The sequence below is a fragment of the Zosterops lateralis genome, assembly GCF_965231275.1.
Source record: "Zosterops lateralis genome assembly, chromosome: 4".
In the NCBI taxonomy this organism is placed as follows: Eukaryota; Metazoa; Chordata; class Aves; order Passeriformes; family Zosteropidae; genus Zosterops; species Zosterops lateralis.
In genome coordinates, this window is record NC_139765.1 from 66,722,950 (window position 1) to 66,744,197 (window position 21,248).

The following is a 21,248-nucleotide window of genomic DNA, read 5'->3' on the forward strand; positions in this document are numbered from 1 at the left end:
AGCAATGGTGTCCATTTTCTATTGACTACGTTTGCATTGTGAAACTAGTTACAACCCTGTGCCACATTTCCAAAGAAAGCAGTCACAGTTTGTCTCTTTGAACAGAAGCTTCCAGTGTGAAATGACTGCTGTGCACTTTCTCTGCTCAGGCTGTTTCCCTCATGCGGGAGGGAGGACTGAGCTGCCAGCCAAGGCCTGAGGTGCCACGACTCACTGGAGTGTTCAGTGTTCTGAAGAACCTCTGTTGCAGTGCTCACAGTGCTCAGATCCCTCCAGTCAGTTCTGATCTGACTTGTTACTGATGTGCTGAACTGCACACGTGGAAAACTGGACAGAAGTCAAGGATTGTGGACTGTAGCCTCTTAGTGCCGCAGCAAGTATTAGTTTGCACAGGTTTCATGAAGAATGGGTGAGGATTTTTGCACTTACTGACTCTTGTAATACATGGAGTAAAAGACTGTTACATTTCAGGAAGGAGTGAGTTCCATCAAGGACTTCAGGGAGCATGGGCAGCATCATGAAGCAATGGTGTGTATTCCCATCTCACCTGACTCCTTAGGATGTCTGTGGCATAGGAAGAAGGCAGAAGCTTATGGGACTTGCCTGGTCTGCTTGTTCCTGAGGAATCCATTGCTGGCAATGGACAGAGTTCAGAAAGATCACTTGTGGAAAATCTTGGTTTTTTCTTTTTTTTTTTCTCTCATCACTACAGCAAGCTGAATAAAAAGGGAAGGGCTATGAGAAAGGGAAGCTCCTGGGACCCACCGGCCTCTCCCTACAAGCTTGGAATTTCTTTGAGACTGTTGTGAGTAGGTTGGAACGTTTGTCTCTCTCACTGTTTACCTGACACTACCAGTCACCTCTCCAGACATGATTTCTGCAGCAAGTTAGTAAATGGGGAGTGGTGTGAAGGTGGCAAAGTCTTGGAGGAATAGCTCTGTGAGAGTCTGGACATAGGGCCCTGAGGCAAAGGAGGCCAACTAATTCCTGCATCGTTTGAAACAGACACTAGGCTGAACAGCAGCCTGTTAGCTAGGAATCAAGAGAAAAAGCTATAGAAACTAAAGACTTGTATAAATTATTTTATTTATTTCTGTAATTAGCTCTTCATAATCAAGAGTTGGTCTTTTTCAGTCTGTGGTTTTGTTAATGTGAAAAATAAGTTGTAGTTTTAAATGGTTGCCTAGGGAACAGAAATAATTGTATATTCAGTTTCAACAAATTAAAGAGTATTTGTCTTACTTGACTGTAAGATGCCATTTATTTATACTGCCACAGATCCTTTCAGTGCCGCAGTTTATTTGTACAGTAATAAAAAAGTGCAGTTTTTTCCAAAATGAAAAAGCTTGTGCCATTCTGAAACATCAGTACAACTGGAATGTTCATTAAGCGCAACAGTAGCTCTTCAAAAAAAAGCAGAATGTCACGTCTTATGGCAATAATTCTCCCCAACAAGAGGGACATTACATATACATTTACATGAAAATCATGTACTGATTTATCCTTGCACAACCCACTTCTTTCCTCTCAGGCTGTTGGTTCTCACTTAAATGTCTTGAGTAGAGCTGAGAGCTGAGCTGGAAGCAGTCTGACACAGTAGCATCATTGCTGGGTATTCCCAATGTCCTTCATTTACCCACTTCATGGAAGTACAGGTTGGCACATATACATAACATGACAATAGAAAACAATATGTAGTAAATTAGATTTCTGAATTTGGGTTCCAGGTCTCCTTGTCGATACCAGTAGATCTAGAAGAGAAAAGGAGTTTGTGTTATTTCAAAAAGCCAGGTATTCTGAGGAAACTTTCTTTGGTAACTGAATTGGCAACTTGCAAGTTTAATTTTGGAGGTTTTTTCCTTCCTGTAAAACAATCCAGCTTCCTCTGGCCACAGAGATTGTGTATGTCTGTATGTGAAACTGGCCCTGAGGACATGTGCTGTGTGGTCAGCTTTGCTGAGAGGGAGGGAGAGTGGGAGGCTTAGCTGGGGCTGTTTTAACACTCAAAGCTGGTGACACCCTGGGGGATGAGGACAAGCATCAGCTTTGCACTAACACAGTCTATTCTGGGCAGAGTTGTGGCCACCAGCTGTAGGATCTAATACTGGGGCAGACCAGGCAATGCAGAGCAACTTCCAGGGGTTCAGGGCTGTTCCAGGTCACAGCTGGAGGAAGGAGAATGCTCCAAGTATGAAAAGCTACAGCAGCACAAGGAGCCACCAATGTGCCTGCCCATGGAAGGGGAGTTGGACAAGATGGTCTTTGACAGCCCCTTCCAACTCAAACCATTCTGTGATTCTATGAGCTCAGACCTGCCAGTTCCCTTTGCCAGTGCTTGGGACCAACTCCCTTGGAATTCTGCAGTTGTTGAGTAGAGGAACATCTTCCACTTGCTGCAGCTTCCTACCCCTGTAACTCATCCCCTGTGTTTGAAAGGTCACTGACTAATGTGAGTGCACAGCCAATCCCACTTCAAGTGTCTTCTGCAGCGCAGTCCATCTCTGCATTCCCATCTCAGTGCTCTGCTCCCTGGTTCCCTACTCTGTGTCTCCACTGGCAGCTATGGGTGGCAGTGCCACAGAGGTGACAAGTCTTGCACCACAGCTGGAGTTGGCTCAGTTCACACACTTACTCTGCAATGAATACAAAACTCATTTCCACTCCCTCATTGTCAGCTCGTGTTACGGAGGCAGGAAAGCTTTTCTGGGAGAGTGTAAAAAAGAAGGCAGCACCACGTAAAGCAGATTTTATTCAGAGCCATCGACTCAAAAGCACGGCAAATGTGGCGGTACTTACAAGAATGCCAGCAGAAATGCAACACAAGGAGATGCAGAAAGCAAAAAATACATTCACAGGTTTTGGAGGTAGTTGCGGGAAGACAAAAGCACTGATTAGAGTGACCTGTATGGAGGGAAACAAAGATGAGGATTTCACTCTGGCCAGAGCTGCAGTGAGAAAAGGCTCAGCCCAAGGGCTGGAGCAGCACAGCACTCACATCCTGATCAGCACACCCCTCCCTGGTCTCTGACTCCCACCCCTGAGCAGCTGAAGGAAAATGTGCAAGTCTAGAGGAAAACTGCTTTGAAACAGCTGCACACTGAGAGGAGCAGGAAAAAAAAACCAACTAAAGCTTTGCCACGCTGGCTTATTCCCAGAAACCACCCCCCAAGCAGCAGTGAAGCCATCAGGCCCAGGGGTGCACATTGCCCATGTAGGAGAATCCCTTCAGCCAAGTGTTCCACCAGCTGGCACCTCACCTGTCCCCACAGCCCCCCTGCAATCCCCATGGACCACACCACTGATGGTCTCCAGTCCTGACAGCGTTGAGTTTGTCTTTAAAGCTTGGGGAAAGTACAGCTCAACACAAGGGGACAAACTTTGGGAAGACTTATATAAGGATAAATAGAGGACAATAAATCATAAATAGAAGCAAACACACTCTCCTGGTACGTAAATGCTTTGTTGTCTCACGCAGCCTCATGTTCAGCCAGGATGAACAGTTCACCAGGGAACTTCAAGGATTTTATTACAGCTCTTAGAGAAAGGTATTCCCCTTCTGTTGTCAAAGAGTTTCAAAAGACAGATATGTCTCAAAGTGACTGCCTGCCCTAAATCAGAGCCTCTTTGGTCATTGAAAGTTTAAACACCCATTTTGGGGGAGGAATTCTGGTTTTCCCCCTGTCACAAGATGCAACATGGGATGGGATGGGAGATACTTACTACGAGCAGTAAGGTTGTTAAGCCACCAACGACTAGATTGATGATTCTGTCCTGAAGAAAAGAGAAAAGTGTTATGTGTACCTAAAAAACCAACATTAAAAAAACCCTAAACCATATAAAACAGAGCATTAACCAACGACACTGAGAGCATCAGTCAGGATCCACATTATCCCCAGCACACCATCAAGGCTCCCTGGTCAGCTCTGCCACACAGGAAGGTTCCCCTCTCTCCATGGACCCCAGGGAGGTTTTAGTGGTCAAGGCCTCGTGCAGCAGGTTTGCTCATTGGCTTCTCCACTACATCCAAACCAATTGCAGTTGTGCAAATTATATTTAAATATTTTTTTCTGAAGTGGGAGTGCACAGATGGAGGTTGTCAGAAAAAGCTTTTTTTTAGCCTCACTGCGTGAGAATTAATAGATTGATAGAGTCTTAGGTGGGAATTTGTGGGCTGCTGGCAAGGACGTGAAGCATTGCCCACACCCCAAGTGCTCCACCCTAACTAACATCAGCAGATCTGAAGATGCCACACAGTGGCTCTGCTTGGACAGGCAGATATCCCCACACACTTCTTTTTGCTGCTCCTGACCAGTAGAAAACAACTGGGAAGAAAGATCCCTCAGTGACAGCATTGCAGTCCCATCCCAGTGGCATCAGGGCAGGGACTGGCTGTAACACTGGGCTGTGTGACCACGGGCTCAGAGGAGCACCAACAGCAACACCCTGTACTGATGAACCTTCTGGAGTAAAAAAAATGAAAAGAAGAACATTCCAATCCCTGCCAGCACCCTGCCTCCTCCCTGGTGCTGCTCTGAGTATAAACATGTATTGCCACAGTCACACTGGGCTGCACACAGCCCAGGTGTAACATCCCACATGGCTGACAACTCAAATCAAAGGCTAAAAGAACAACTACGGCAGAAAAAATGTGCAGAGAGAAAACACTCGAGACTGAGAGTCATTAAGTAGGTATGGTGAAAGGAAAGTGAGAAGAGAGTTTGAGCAGTGAAAGCATTTTGCCCAAGATATCCCAGCCCAGCAGAGCAACATGGGCTTCCCTCCACCTGCTCTTGCACCCTCCTTCCCTCCTAGAATTTGGATTTGCAGAGGGAGAAGTCCCAGGTCATGAAGAAGTAACACATGACAGCAGCAAGGCACTAGAAAAAAGCAAAGAGAAAGCAGCAAATCATGCTTTTGTGGGGCACCACCAGCGGAGCTCACATTAAGGTGGTTCAGGAACAGGTGGGTGCTGTGCCCTGGTTATGTTCATCCCCAAGGGATAGGGCTACAGCAAGCAGACTCTCTGACCTCTTTTATTAGTCCCCAACTCCTCTGTAAAACAAAACCATCGATGCTCCTGCAGCTCAGAGGCCCCAGGCTGTGGGGGAACAGCAGTGGCTCCAGCAATGGGAAGTGACCTCCCCTCCATAGGAAATTGTCACCAACATCCCCTGTGCAAGGTCCTCACCAGCCAGGCACAAACCCCTTCTCCTCACTGGCATTTCTGCACACGGAGGTGCTGATATGACAGCAGAGATAGCAGGGAATGCCAGGGAGCCAACTGCAGAACAGCAGTGGGTCACCAACCTGCAGAGCTCACCTGGTGAGCACAGTCACAGCCAGCTCTGCAGGGAGCTCAGAGGGATGGACACACAGTCACCATCCAGAGTCAGCTGTGACTGTGCTCATAATTAGGTAGAAACCCATTGTGCCAGGACAGACTGGACTGGCAGGAGAAAACAAGGGGATCAGATTTGGCAACGATGGTGGAGTGTAGTAGCATCATTTCTCTTGACTGTTCCAGTGTGGGAGAGAGCATCCCCCAGCACAGGGACCTCTCATCTCTCACTGCTGACTGATGGACTTCTCAGTGGCAGCTGGATCAGGTACAGATGTCAGCAGTGGAGCCCGTGGCATCCAGTCCCTGTGGCCAAGGCATCCCCTTCCCCTGCCTAAACCTGCAGTCACTCAAATTTCCCAAATGTGCTGCCAGCAGAAGAAGGTATTTCAGGATCTGGGGATTACAGACACTGATCCTGAAATCCTGGGCTTGGCAGAGCAGTGAGAGGCTGTATTCCTCAGTGCCCGCTGACACTTCAGCCCCAGGCAGCTTAGCACAGCAAAAAGGTTAAAAATACTCAAGCAGAGGCCAAGACGGCTAAAGGGATTGGGGATGATGGAGCCTTTCACCTCCACACTGTGTCCGAGTGCAGAGCCCAGGCCAGACAGACGCTCCTGGATACTGGCTGTGGTGAGCTTTGTGTCCCACATGTCACCCAGCTGGCACAGCCAGCTCTTAGAACCAGCACAGCTGATTCAGGAAGAATTTTTTCTCCAGCATCACTGTGTAGTGTAATAGCTGTGGAGTAAAAAGACAAAAAACCCCAGCAGACACGCCAAAACAGAGCCTGCAGCTGTTTGGGGTCACCTGGACCAGCACAGGGTACTGGCACACACACCACCAACTTCTGATACAGCCCAGCAGTGCTTCCATGGGGGTCCCCACTCAGCCAGCCAAGCTGCCAAGATGTAGTGAGCTGTTTGGCCAGACAGCAGATGGATTCCATGTTTCACTGTTGCACAAGATGCATTTTGAAACAGGAGGGTTTCTGCCCTCTCCTACTCTGGGGAGGCTGTTGCAGGGGCTGGAGGCATCAGACTTCTCCCAGGGAGCTTCTGCAGTGCAGAGGTCTCCCTCCATCTGCCTCTGGGAAAGGGACATAAGGTCAGGAAGTATCAAATCCTTGCAAAGCAGGAGGGCACAGTCCAGGATTCTTTAGGATCTGGGTCAAGGTTACAAGGAGCAGCAGGGAAACTGAGGCCAGACTGAGATTGTATCTGCACTGCCTTCACAGGCTTTGACAGAGTGGGAGCTTTGCTCTTTGTCCCATTCCAGCTCAGCACCTTCCATCTTTGAATCCTCCAAGCTGGCAGCATGTGGGCTGAGACCACAGGGATCCTGGCAGAGGCTTGGCCAGGACAAGGGCATGGGCAGGTCCCCTGGAGCGTGGGTACCTGGTGCCATCTCTGCAGGAGTGACAGAAAAGCCATTTTTATGCCTTACATCAGCAAGTCCAGATGGTCAGCAGCCATTGCAGCCTGCTGCAGCCGTAGGGGATACCTGAATGCAGTGCCAGACCCAAGCTGGTGCACTTTCAGGCAATGCAGGCTGTGCTCAGGGCCATGCTGGTCACCCCACCCACTGCAAGACATGGGGACTTTCCTGGTGTGTCCTCAAAAGCTCATTCCCATCCTGAGCTCCTCAGTCTCCTATTGCTTTCAGCTTCCAGCCCATAGCAATTAATTCCCACCCACTCAAATGCTCCCACCATGGAGGAACCCAAGTTTTCAACTTCTTTCCTGAGAAGTGCAGCACCTGTGACACTCTGTCCCCTCTGTGCCACTGTACAGCTGTGCCTTTGCCTTGTCTCACCCATTCTCTGCCAGTGCTGCATCCCTGGAAACCACGGCTGAATTCACAGCACCTGGCATCCATCAGGACCCTGCTGCCACACTCCCTCTTCCCCCCAGCCACTCCTTGGGTACCATCTTGCCCCATTCTCTGCTCAGCAGCCACAGGACAGAGTGAGCTTGGCAGGAGCAGCTGGACCACGGCAGGGCAAGGAGGCAGACGCTGCTGCCCAGCTCTGCCATCCCCACAGCGTGGCTTTACCCTAAAATCACCAGCTTGGAGACCAGGAGAGTGCAAGAAGGCAGGAAGAGGGAATCCCCATCTCTACATCCATTTCCAATTGCTGGCAAGGGTGGGAGACCCCTAATTTTGGCTGCAGGGCTTCCTGGGGCACAAGCACTGCCCCTGCCCCTCCCTGTGGCCCCAGCCCGAGCAGAGAATCCCGGTTTGCAGTATCAGTCATCCCTTGCACAGACCCAAAAGCAGAGCTGGGGCAGACCCGCTTCTCCCGGCAGACCTGCTCCCATTTAAAGGCAAAGTTTAGCTTTTCCATTTCTGACACAGAACATTCCAGCTCGGGACCTCACCGGCGTCCGTTTCTAGGCAACCCCAGTGAATCAGGGAGGGAAGGACCCCTGGCCAGCACAGCCATCCCTTGTCTGTCGGACACGGCTACAGCAGCGAGGGGCCACTGGCCGCTGCTCGGCGGTTCCAAAAAAGCCACAGGGGACAGGCAGGGGGTGAAGTGCAGGACGCTGGGTCCCCTTTAGAGCCCAGGAACTGAAATCAGCATCCCACGTTTTTTTATTTACTGCTCTCCTTTGCGAGCAGAGGTGCAGATGGAAAAAGACAGGGATCAGGGATGGAAGCCTTAACCTGAGGTGAAAAGTCTGGAGGTCACCTGCCAGGACCTGCCTCCCTGCCCCCATTGCACATCCCAGACCCCAAAAGTGCCCATCGCTGGGAGCTTCCCAAAAGCCCAAAATCCCTGACCGAGGACCGTCCAACAGGACCCCAGTGCAGGGCACTGCTCCAGCCAAGGCGCTGCTCCTCGCCCCCAGTGCTCCCCACCAGGGCCAGCTACTGCCAGTGGGGGATGCCCGTCCCCTGCAGGTCATCCTGGGGTCCTGCCTGTCCTCCAATGCCGCATGACTCTATTTGCCCCCGAAAATCCGATTGGTATCACTTTGTTTTCATTAAACGTTACAATTGTAGCAACAGTTCTAAGTTCTTGCGGGGAGCGCGGTGATGGGTTTGATACTCTTGTGAATAATCTCAGGCAGTTTCAGCTGCACCCCCCAAACACCGGCGTGGGTTACCCCTCCTGACAGGGGACAATCCAAGTCCGGGACGATGATGTGACACCCCAGGAGTGGTGATTCCCGAGGGATCCGGTGCCGGGCAGCCCCAGGAGCCCCGTCCCCAGCACAGACCCCGCAGGGCTGCCGGGGATTGACACCTGAGGAGCCGCCGCTGCCACCGCCGGCTCCTCCATCCCGCGAGAAAAATCACCTCCCGGGAAGGCACCAAACGCAGCCCCCCGTCCCCACCCGCAGCACAGACCCCCGAACAGAGCCCGGCTTGGGGGCTGCAGGGCACACAGATGGGACCTCGGCTGTGAGACCCCTGCCCGTGCCCGAACCCCTTCCCAGCCCCGCTCCGAGGGACCCCCGAGCCCGGGACCCCCAGCCCCAAGTTCCCGACAGAGTTTGGGGGGATGTTTGTTTGGGGGAGATTCTTTGAAAGTTGATTTCCTTGGGGGAAAGGGGAGGGGAATGTTTTGTGAGTTTATTTGAGGAGGGGTCTTGCTAGGGGGGGTTAGTTCTGGGTTTGGGTTTTTTAAAATTTGAGGCGCTGTTTGTTTGGGGTGGTTTTGGATTCTTTTGGTTTGGGGCGCTAATCGGGAGATGATTGTTTTTGTTTTATTTCAGAGGGGTTTTTTTTATAATTACGCCAATTTGAAGCCTTCTTTTGGAATCCGGGGGGCTTCTTTTCTATTTTTCCATTGGAGTGCAGCCTTTCTTATTTTTGCTGCTGTTTTGGAGAGGGATTCTGTCTTATTTCATAGGGATTTTAAATTTGTCAGCAGGGCTGGGGCAGGTTCCCCGCTCGGGCCGGAGGCTGGGCTGCCTGCGGCGCTCCGAGCCGAGCCCGGGCACAGGGAGGCTGCGGAGCCGCCGCTCTCGGGGCCGGCCCGGGGGAGGCTCCGCATTACCGGGGGGAATTTACTCCGGGAGAGCGGAGGGGGGGGAACTACGGGACTTTCTGCTGCATTTCCTCCGCCGCGGTTTGCTTTGGCGGGGGGTTGTTTTGGGGGGAAGGGGGGCCGGTGGGGCGGCGGAGCGGCGTCCCTTACCCGGGCCGAGGTCTCCCCGAAGAGCGGCCGGTTGTCGGCGCCGCCGGTGCCGTACCCGCGGGCGGGGAACCCCTCCATGGCGCGGGGGCGCTGCGCCGGCGGCCGCGGGGGGGCGCCCGCTCATCCTGCGCCGCCCCTGCGCGCCCGCTCCGCGCCCCGGGGGGACAGACCCGGTGCGGCTCCGACAGGGGCGGGACAGGCCCGGTGTGTCCCTGGGAGAGGCGGGACCGGCCCCGGTGCGGCTCCGACAGGGGCGGGACCGGCCCCGGTGTGTCCCTGGGAGAGGCGGGACCGGCCCCGGTGCGGCTCCGGGAGGGGAGGGACCGGCCCCGGTGCGGCTCCGGGAGGGGAGGGACCGGCCCCGGTGTGTCCCTGGGAGAGGCGGTGCGGCTCCGGGAGGGGAGGGGAGGGCGGGACCGGCGCCGCCGCTGACTGTGCGGATTTGTTGCTCAACAAAGTTGCGGTATTTGAGCAAATCTCATTAGGGATGTTGGTATGGCAGCTTGGAGAAAGGAGCTTGATTTGATTTGGTTTTGATTCGATTTGATTTTTCTTTATTATGGAGGTTTGTTTTGTTTTTTTTTTCCTTTATTTATTTATTTTCCTTTATTTATTTTCCTTTATTTATTTTTTTTTATTCCTTTATTATTTCCTTTATTTATTTTATTCCCTTATTTCCTTTTTTGTGTTTTACTCCCATAGAATCATAGAAGCAGAATATCCTGTGTTGGAAGGGACCCACAAGTAACATCAGTCCAACTCCTGGCCCTGCACAGGGCACCTCACAAACCTCCCCCAGTGCTGGGAGCCTTGTCCAAACCCTTCCTGAACTCTGTCAGTGCTGTGAGTCCTGCCCTGTGGAGCCTCTTCCAGTGCCCAACCACCCTCTGGGTGTAAAACCTTTTCCTATATCCAGCCTCACCTTTATTTTATAGTTGTTGTATTTTTATTATTTTTGTAATTTATTTTATTTTTACTTTATTCTATTTTGCGTTATTTTTAAGGGGCTTGTTTATTTATTTAATTTATTTATGTTTAAACATCTGATCCTGCTAGAGCTGAAAATGAATTTACATGTGCTATTCCCAGTTCTACCTAAACTAAATAAAAGAGAGATTATTCCTGGGACTGGCATTGGTGTGAATGAAACACTTTTGCTGTGTACATTCCTTAGCCAAAGTTATCCCATGTACTGTCACTGTTGCTGCTGCTTTGGAGCTGATGATGGGTTGGCATGTGAGAAAGCCTGGGAGCATTATTTTGTTGTGGGTTTAAAAATATTTATTTATTTAAATTTTCTAATTATAGTTTTATTTACATTTTAATTGCATTTTTATTTAAATTAAATTTTATTGGTTTGAGGATTTTTTTACTTTTAATGAATTTCATATTTTCTATTTACATCACTTGGTCTCAGAAAATAGCTTTCCTCTTGGATGTCCTCCAGACCATCAGGGATACAACCTTTCTCCAAGTGCATTTTAGGATGAAAATAAACCAGTTAAGATGCATTAAATGTTGTGGCTTCCAGGACAGATTTTAAGTTTTTTGTTCAAATGAGCTCTGTGGTTTCCCCCTGACCCTGCTCTCCCTGCCGTGCACCTCTGCAGGAATTCCAGGGCACTTTTTACCCTGAGAGACAAACTCCCCTAAATACCGCTGCAATTTAGCAGAAGTAGCACAGCCATTTCCTTCTTGCTGGATAGGAAAGATTTGTAGGCCAGGTCTGTAGGTGAAAAGAAGAATGAACTGTCAGAGCAGTTGTTCTCTTGGTGGCACCAATCTCTGTCACCCCCTGTCACCCAAGGTCCCCCTGCAGGGACCGGGGTCACGGCCCGTGGGAGCTCCGCAGCTCTTGCACAAGAGCCCAGTGAAATCAGCCTCTTCTCTTGCGAAACGTTTCTGTCACTTTGGGTCACAAGTGCTGCGGGGCCGTGCTGTGCACTCGGGGAGCTCTTGGTCTGCCCTCGGCCTCTGCACTCAGAGTACACACTCAGAGACCAAAGCGCCGCCACTTCAAAGGTGAAAAGTATTGAATTGGAGTAAGGCTGGCAAATTATCACAGCTTCAATGAGCTTTGCCGTGTCCTGAGCTGAAGTGCTGGGTGGGAAGGCACAAAGGTCTCCTGGAACCCTCCAGCCGCCGTTCCCAGGGTAAGGGTTGGGGAAGAAGGGCCTCCAGGACTCAGTGGAGAGTCTCTTCATGTCCTCTTGAGCCACTTGGAATAAAACATTCCCATGGTGTGAGGGATGTGGCTTCCTGACACACAAGTGCTCTTGACCTACAGAACTGTTGGTTCTATGCTCATTTTTCAGTACTTGTATATGAATTATATTTTGGGCTGTGCCCAGATTAAATACTCAGGGGTTGTAGGGTCTGGGTGGGGCACGGGGGTGACTGTGGGAGTGCCCTGTGTCATGTACTGCATTTATCCTTGGAGTTATGGCCTGGTGGGACAAAGGGACATAACCTTCTTCCAACATACACTGAATAACTGAGAACAAATGCAAAACACAGGGAAAACTTGCTGAAAACCACAAATTGTTACTTGCACATAATAATCAATGAATCAATAATCAGTGAATATTGGAACAGGGGAGTTATGCGTTTCTCAGCTCATTCTTTGTTATAGTATTTTTTTTTTTTAAGTGCTACAAGTCTTCTCCACTTAACCAATCTACATCTCTCCCACCTGGACCACTCACTTGTGCATCAAAATGCTTCCTGGGTGATGTGATCTCTTAGTAGACAGCAGCTCTAATTTGATGAGAGTCTGATTGAGCCACTAATGTAACAGATCAAACAGATTCACTTCTTTCTACAATTCAAAGAAAGTATATCAATCTTCAGTGAAAAGTATCTATGCTTCTCAGGTCTGAAATTAAAAAAAATCTGCTTTTTAATGGAGGAAGTAATTTCAAAGGAAATCTTGGATGGTTTAACACTGGAAAGATTTGTTCTGCTCAGGTTGGACACAACTCCCTTGGTCTCATTTAGTGTGTTTTACATTTATCACCGCTGGCTGCATCTGTTACAGCAGTTCCAAGGTTTACATGCCAAGCTTCAGCTCTCCTTCCTCAAAAATATTCCTGGCATTACTTCCTAGAAATCGATTTGGCCCATGAATTGCAGAGAGCTTGGAGTGTCTTCAGAACATCAGCACCATAGACTATAAAAGACTATATGCTTTCTCCTGTCTAATATTTTATTTATATTAAAAGTCATCATGTGTTTTTCTTTGCACTCTGGGTGAAGGTTTAATTCAGCATATATATGAGAATTTCAATATATCCCAAGGCTAATTATACATCACTGTCACTGATGCTGCTGCCTCTGTAACTCACCAGCTGGCTGTTGGAGTCCCAGGGTGGAGGTCAGTAACTCATCTGGGCCGGCAGTGCTGCCTTCAGCCCCCCACTGACCTGGCTCAGTGATGCTCTGCGTGTCCTTTCAAGTGATCTAATGTGCTGGGGCTTCTAATGCATCAATTTATTCCATAACTCTTCGGTAGCAGGAGCTTTCTGCTGCCATTTATCTTAGTCTCAGCTCCAGCAAGAGCAGACCCTGCTCTCCCGTCTCCTTCCCCGTAGCGATTTCAGCTTCCCGACACAGCCGTTACTGATTACAGCCTGGTAATTGCTTTTTGCACTATTAAATCAGCCCTCAGCTCCCAGCACGATGGCCCTGGGGCTGTTCTGTTTGGCACACTTTATTTTGAAAGAATAGCAGTTTCCTCAGAGCTTTCTAACAAAGCTTCCACAACACAAAACTCATCTGTTTTCAAGTCCAAAGGAAACCTGAGTAACAAACTCAGTTTGTTAGAATGGACTTTAATCTCATCCCTATCAGCCCCCAACCTGAGGAAATACTCTGGAAGAGGAATAAAAGGACAAGACATTTTCAACACTGAGGTCCCCCTCCATCATCCCAGAAGAGTTGGGTTTGACTCCCTCTACAGAAAGGGTCCTGGCAGATCATCAAGGGACAACCAGCTCGAGGACATCCAGCACGGTCTTCCCCCCCAGAGCAAGGGGCACGATTTTCAGTTAATCCTGCCATGCTGAGATTGTACATTTCTTGCTTTTGCTGGGGCACATATTCTGCTGAGAGGACAGGAACTTTCTGTAGGGAGTGTGTGAAAGGAGAAGAGAATCCAATACCTTCAAGTTTTGCAGTTTTTTTACAGAAAATTTTAGTTAGCAGCTGCCTATAAGGGCCAAAAGATTTTAAAACTGGTACCAAGTGGTGTTACAGACATAGTCAAACTTACCAAAAAAAAAAAAAAAATCAGTGAAATATTTCCAGTATACCCTGGGTGTAATCTAGTGATGTAGCCAAAGGTCTCTGCCTGCATTTCTCAGTTTATGGTAACTTCCCTTGAGTCTCTGCTTTACTGCTTTCAAAGTTTTTCCCCTGGACAAGGATGCTTTAATTTAGAGTTAATGGAGAACCTGAGTGGCACTGGGACCCATGGGGCAGATGCCACACAGGGAACACAGGGTGGCTGGGGTGACACCCACTGACACCGTATCCGACAGCTCCTCAGACTTTACTGTCATTGCTTGGGACTTGGGGAGGAGCATCAGCCCAAAAGGAGGGGGAAACAACTACGGCCTTTCATGATTTGCAGCCAGGAGAGCGAGGTCTGGGTAGGCAGTCAGCAGAGGGAGGCACGAGCTCGCAGATCCGGTGCAAACCTCAGCCCATGGCGTCCCTCCAAGCTCCAGAATGAAGGCAGAGGGCTTCTAGCAGTTCTGAAAAACTATTTCATTTCACTTTTTCTTCATTCATGTCCAGCTCTTGGAGATCAGATGAGAGACTGAGCAAATGAGGAAGCTGAAACATTCTCATTCAAGGATGTATTGTCTGAATTATTCATTAAAATCCTCATTCTCTTGTGGATTTTTCAGCACTTGAGTTTTATGAGGATCGTGGATTCTCACACTTTTACGTTATCTAACTTAATGTATTGCAGAAGCTTTCCCATCTGCTCCTTCATGTTCCAAAACCTCAGCACAGAGTCAGTGTTTGATAAATTTAGAGAAAAATATCCTCAATATTTTTTATTTTTGAGAAAAAATATCTTCAAAAAAGATAAATGTTTCATTAATATATAGATGTGTATGCATATATAATGCAAATTTCCCTCCTGGGCTTCTGATAGATGTATAAGGACTTTACCAACTGCTCCCCTGAGCTGGTAGCAGGCATTAAGTGGGGCAGCAGCTGTGGGGCTGCTTCAAAACACCCCTTTGAAGAGCAGAGGATAGAGCTCAGTGTGACACCGGTCATTGCACACCAGCTGAACAGCAAAACATCCCTTCATCTGCTGCATCTGCAAGTCAGACATCACCTGTCACCCCACCGAGGGTGGCAGGAACATCACAGGGAAATTTGCATTGGTACTGATCTTCAAGGAGAAAAAAAGCTATTTTGAATAGTAAAAGGACAGAGCAGTAGGAGCACCTCCTGATTTTGCAGGATTTCCATCTTGTCATTTAAGCTTTCCACAGTGGGATAAACAGAAAATTATCCACCTATTTGTCCTTCCTTCTTATGTGCATATGCTCTCCTTTGGCACTACCACAGCCTCGAAATGCAGGATTTTGTGATTTTCTGCAGAGAGGTGGGATGAAAACTTTCTTTGCCCACAGCAAGCATGCTTTGAGAGGTCATCCCACCAGCAGTGAGGGTCTGTGTGGCTCATCCATCTTCCCAAGCCACCTCGAGGCTACCTCACCCAGGAGAAGGAGATTTTCTTCCCAAAACTTGATGTTCCTGAGGCACATGCTCCATTAAACAATGGCTAGCCAGAGGCTGACTAAAACATCTGCCTGAAATCCAGACTGCTGCCTCTTGTGCTGAAATGTTTCCAGCTGGCACTGCCCCAACCTCAGGCTTTTTTCCTGTCCATGGGCATGTGCAATTCAAATCCTGCAGTGGCTACAGCCTCTGAATTGAAAAGCAAGTCATGCAAATCCTACTTGCACAAGAGAGCTGTTATCTTACTGAAGTTTATGGAGTCTGAGGGTGGAGGGCTCCATCCCAGTTGAGAGGTGTGAACTCTCATCTCGGGGTCTCACACAACACAAGTCACTGCTTATAGTCAGGTAACTCTGGGCTGAGACTGATGACAGTGTTTGGAAACTGTGTTAGTCCTTAGGCAGAAAAATAATGTTCCAGAAACAAAACCTCTTCCTGCTCTGTATCTGTGTTACATCTCCGTATCCACCTTGTCTGTATCAGAGAAGATGGGTCTGATCAGTGAAGCACAGTGGAAAATACTTATTAACCTCTATTGACAGAGTCCCAGTGTAACCACTTCATTAATTTATCCCTGATTAGAGTCTGTTTATCTAGTCTAGTATCATTCCCTTTTAAGTACTGGTTCATGTTGACTCTCCATCAGTCCTCTGGCACCTCTCCAGTTTTCCAAAATTTGTTAAGATCTAAAATTAGTGAAATTATAGTACTGAGCTACTGGTCTTAAGACTGAAAGTGTACATGACCCCAGACTTCTAAACTGAGTGTTTGTATTTAGCAGGTGATGTTTCACATCTTCCTCAGCTACAGATGGTGAAATATTTCATCTGGTATAAATGGATCCTACTACCTTGCTCCGATATAGTAAAGCAGGAATTATGAACATTTAGTGTGATATTTTTCCCCATATGATGGATATAAACGGTAAGATTGTAAATAACAGAGAAGCTATTCCTAAGTTAAGATTTCCAGTGATATTTTAATGTCTTCTTACTGCCTATAACACACTTAAGTTTTTATATTTCTTCTGTTTCTGTTGCCTTGCATTCTCAATAATCTGTTTACAATATACATTCTATAGCAACGAATATCTCTTCTAAACACCTCTTCTGAACTCATCCTTCAGACCTGTCTATCTGTCCATCATCTGTCTGCCTATCTATCTTCTCTGTTGAAATACTGCTCTGGTCTGACAAAATATTAATCCACTGAAATTTTAAATAAATCTCTGTAGTTGCAAGTGTAGTAATCTTTCTCATTTGCTGAGACCAAAATTGTGAGTGATAGGCTATCAAAGATATATTTCATGATTTTAATTAGCATCTCCTTCAAACAGTGATCTTTCAGCTCTGGTACACAGATCTCTTCCTCTTTGAAGGGTCCAGTGCAGGGAAGAAGAGTCTTCCTGGATTGTGACTCAAGTTCCTTCTGAACAAGATGGACGTGTATCTCTCAGGGAGGTTAGGATAGGAGTTGGCAGGTTGTAACCACCACAGAGCAACAGCTCCACTGTCTGTAGCTTTAGGAAACCAGAGCCACGGAAAGAGGCTGATCTGCAGGGGCACCAGGCTGTTTTCTCCAGAAACGCTGCCCAACACAGCCCTGTGTCGCTCATGCCTGGCTCCAGCCCATCTCTCCAGGCACAGCCTCCCAGCACTTCTCGCACTCGCAGCCCACCTGCTGGCTCCTCCTCGCTCACGTCCCAGCACTGGCTGGAACATCCTGTACTTGGCACGAGGTGCTCCCCAGGACAGCACAGCAGACATCCTCTAGACACCCCGGGCAAACATGAAGAGCCTGCCATATATCCAGTCCCCCTCCTTTTTGCTCCATCCCCCAAGCAACTGGCAGCAGTTTATCCACCTGAACACGACAGCTCCCCCTTGGATGAGGTATTCGGGTACTCCTGCCAAGGCAAGAGGAACATCTGCAGCGAGGAGCTGGAACCGCATCCTACTTCCCCAATCAGCAAGAGCTGCCAGCAGGGGAGGAGCTTTCTGTGAGTACGAGATTGCTGGCAAAATGCTGATGCATCCGTGTGCTTGACTCTCTAACCTGCCCGTCCTTCCCTGAAACTGTCCCCTTTCTTCCCTTCCTTCCCCCTCCTCCTTCTGCTTCCAGGCATTCCCTTCCCTGTATCTCCACGTCCTTGGAGCTGCCGCCTGCCGGGACACGCGAACAGCGGCGGCACCGCGGGGCTCCGGTGCGTAGGTGCCTCTACATCATCGCTCAGAGCGCAGCCAAGCCCTGCCTCGGGGAACGTGCCACAGGACGTGTGAAACTGGAGAGCATCTGCTTCAGTAAATTGTTTGGTTATTCCGTATCACAGACATAGCAAACAACGAGGAAAACAGTGATTTGAACACACAACCATTAATGTGCAGGTGATTAGAGAGACAGTAAGGGAAGCCGGAGCTTGCCAGGCACTGATTGATGAGCCATTAAAGAAACTACTCTGATTTTGGAGAGGACCTGCCTCAAGGTTGTAATGGATCAGACAGAGAAAACACGGTTAGTGTGAAATTAGAGCACAGGTGTGTTTGGGGGGGCTTGGGGGACTGAACAAAGCTTACCACAGGATGTTTAGGGAAATTACCAAAGACACAGGAAGGGAAGGATCAGGGTGGAACGAGTATGGGAAGATGACAAAGAAGGGGGTTGGAGGTATCAAACATGACAGCAAACGTTTGGGCAGGACAATCACCTGGCTGGGCCTGGCCCTGATCCATGCAATCTGGCCTGCCTTGTTATTAAATCCCATTCTTAATTACCTTTGCTGTGTGCCAGCCCCTGGAAAAAACTGAGGGTCTGAGCCAGGGCTGGTTAGGGGAGCCAGGACAGAGGACACTGAACAGGCTTTTCAAGGGATCCATGAGTGTGGAGTGCCAGTGAAGGTAGAGAATATGGAAGAGTATTGAGGGGGGAAAAAGAGCCAAAAGCAACAAGCCACAAAGATACTCTATCTCAACAGTGAGAGTTGTAAATACACTGGCAGAACAAAGCATCCATAAAAATGATTATGTTTGTTCAAAGTTACATTGCAGTGATTTTTTGTGTGCCACCTTGGAACTCTGCTGTCAGTAGACATTCCCCAGTCACCATCCCAAACACTGTTTGTGAGGGTGCTCTGCTTCAGACGTGAACTAAATGCAAAGTCTCAATTGCAACAAGAAAGAAATTGTGGGATTTTTAAAGTAATTACAGTTGCCAAGAGGTGTTCAGCACAGGCTACTGAGAAAGCAGATCCAATGAATAAGATAAATTCAGAGGAACTGGAGCACCAGAAGAGAACCTGCAAGGAGCATAGGGAACTCCATTCCAGCTGTTTACAGGCACATTTGTATCAACAATGTGAGGAGCAGCACCAAGAGCTGCTGAATTAGAATGTTGTTTTTAATGAGTTTGAGGCCAACCACTTTCAACACTTTGAAACAAGGGAATCATGTTTGCAAACCAAAAAGTTGAGGTTCAACTGTCTTCAGAGATGGAAAAACAACTGTCTATTTGGGTGCTTAGTGAAAATCAAAACAATTCTAACCATCCTTCTGTGTGGAGCTTTGCACTGCTGGGACTGCAAAGCAATCAAATCACAACGGTATCACTGTCAGAAAATACCATTCCATAATGGATCCCAGGAAAGTCTGAAGAACAGAGCACACCAGCCTGGAATACACAAGGTTGCACTCTTGCTGTTTCATATGTAGTAGTCAAACACAAAGCCTGAAAAGTAGGTCTCGGAACTTTGTTTTCCCTACTCTTGTGAGCTTCAACAGGCACAGAAAGGATTTATTCTTCTTGTACAAAGCTATGAAGGGAATTAGAATTAGACCAAGTAGATCAGGCTTTGGCAGCTGCAAGCTAACAGAGAGCCTTGCCACCAGCTATTCCTTGAGCTGCTGCAAATGGCCATTGAGAGCAGTACATACAGTATTCCCTGATAAGAGAAATACCAACAGATAAGTACCTGGGAAAGTATTTTTACAGAATTACTTTTTACTAAGACTCAAATCAGAAAAATAGCACATATTTTCATCTCTAGGCAAGAAAACTTGAGATACGTGCTTTAGCTCTTTAAAATTCAGTTTAAAAGTTTGTATAATTATGGAGCACAGCTTCCTCAGATTGCTTACTTCTGACACTCCTTCATAACTTAGCTTAAGAGACAAGTGAGCTCACAGTTCTCCACCTGCTTAAAACTGAGGTAGAGATATTTCAGTTACAGATGTATCAGATAAGAGAAAACACTGAGTTCTTTTGACAGCAGCACCCAGGCAGCAGAGGAAACCTTGTTGGTACTCAGGTATCAGCTTCATGCTCAGCCAGCACAGCTGAAGGCCAAAGCCTGGTCAGGAGGAACTTTGGCAGGCTGGAGGAGTGGTCACATTACCCTAAGTTTAGCATGAACTGGATGTCAAAGGACAATTATAACTGAAACCAACACTGCCAGTACAAAACCTGCTGTTTTGCTAATGAACTGAGAGAACTCCCAAATTCACCACAGTCTTGACAAAGGCCATCTCTATAAACTGGTCTTACTAATTACAAGGCTTGTCTTCCTTTTTCATCCTGTGAATCTTTCAAATATGACAGTGACCTTCAATCTTTTTCACATTGACAGTGCTGATAAATATAAGTAATATCTAGGTAATTCACTCTCTCAAAGTGGGAAGGATCTGTCAACTCATATAAAGTGGAACATGAATTCCCATGCTATTCATTTGAAGTGAAATATCCATAGGCTGCATGAAATGCACAGTCATGGTTTTAAAATACAGACAGGAGCATCCAGCAATATTGCAAAAATATTGAGGAGTAGTCGGGTAAAATGAGGGAATCCCAGAAAATCTCTTACATGTGTTTCAACTTTTTTTTGTTTGTTTGTTTGGTTGGTTTTTTTTTCTTTTGTTTTTCTTGAGGAAAAAAATCCACATTAAATCCTAAAAAGTTATCTGCAGTTTTAATTCCTGTTCTCAAATACTCAACTATGTCTTTTTTATAGACTGAGAAAACGACTGTACCAAATGTTCTCACTTCTTCTTGTGCGTGCTGATAGCAATAACTTCTGACAATAAATTTGAGCTGGCTGTACAACACATCTATTTTTTGTGGAATTTTTTAAAGGCTGTTTTTATGTCCACTGGAATATTTTGTTTTTAGGAATCTATAAAGTTAACGAAGTGAGATCCACTAAACTAAAGTGACAAAATGGATAGGTTATCTGGTAATTGTTCTGTTCCCACTATTTAACTGCAAAGTATCCAAAAAGTCCTGTCTTTTAAAAGTGCATCCAGAGCACTCCAAGCATAGAAGAAATCATAATGAAAGGTTGAAGTGACATTCACTGTAGCAATGCTTTATTTCTCTACATTGCAGTAACACTTTCTTTATATGCCATTAAAACCTTCTGGGAATATAAGTTTCATAGTTGCTTCAGAGTGTCTTTCAGTCATTTCTCTAACAGAGTTAATACAAATTTAAGCTAAAACCTTCCAAGTAGTATAAATAAGATGAGGATACCATCAACAGTCATTGTCAATGAGGTCTTTTAAATATTGCACTCAAACTATTTATTTTGACTAGGAGCTGTAAGTCCTTTATTTCTCATGTTGAGTCTGCCTCCATCTTAGGCCCAAATAAATGAAGACTATCCATAAGATAGGTGGTCAAATGTACATTGTTAATTCATGCCTAAAACTAAGTTTAGATACCCTTGGTCAACAGTCTAGAGGTAGGAAATATCAATAAGAATTTTTTTGTAACTACCACAGAAACACCTACTGGTTTATGTAACAACAATCTATTCTAGTGGTCAATTTTCAGGAGTTTTGGCATCTCAAAGTTTTTAATTAAACCTCCTCATGAGTGAAGGTAAGTACAGTCCCTCATTTTCACTGAGTGCCTCAGAGTAGCCCAGGTATTGGCAGCTGCTGCAGAGCTGATGTCACAGCAGCACATTCAAAGAAAATGTTACATAGCTGCACTTAAAATAAATTAATT

General features: G+C 47.2%; 1 protein-coding gene across 1 annotated transcript; it reads right to left on the reverse strand.

The window, feature by feature from the left end:
• Positions 1 to 1,623: 1,623 nt before the first annotated feature.
• Positions 1,624 to 9,593, reverse strand: TMEM243 (transmembrane protein 243). Its single transcript, XM_083859090.1, has 4 exons — positions 9,489 to 9,593; positions 3,721 to 3,771; positions 2,797 to 2,901; positions 1,624 to 1,751 (listed from the first exon to the last, which is right to left on the reverse strand). The coding sequence occupies exons 1-4, from the start codon at positions 9,564 to 9,566 to the stop codon at positions 1,629 to 1,631; spliced, it is 357 nt and encodes a 118-aa protein (XP_083715216.1). The 5' UTR covers positions 9,567 to 9,593; the 3' UTR covers positions 1,624 to 1,628.
• Between the last annotated feature and the right edge of the window lie 11,655 nt (positions 9,594 to 21,248).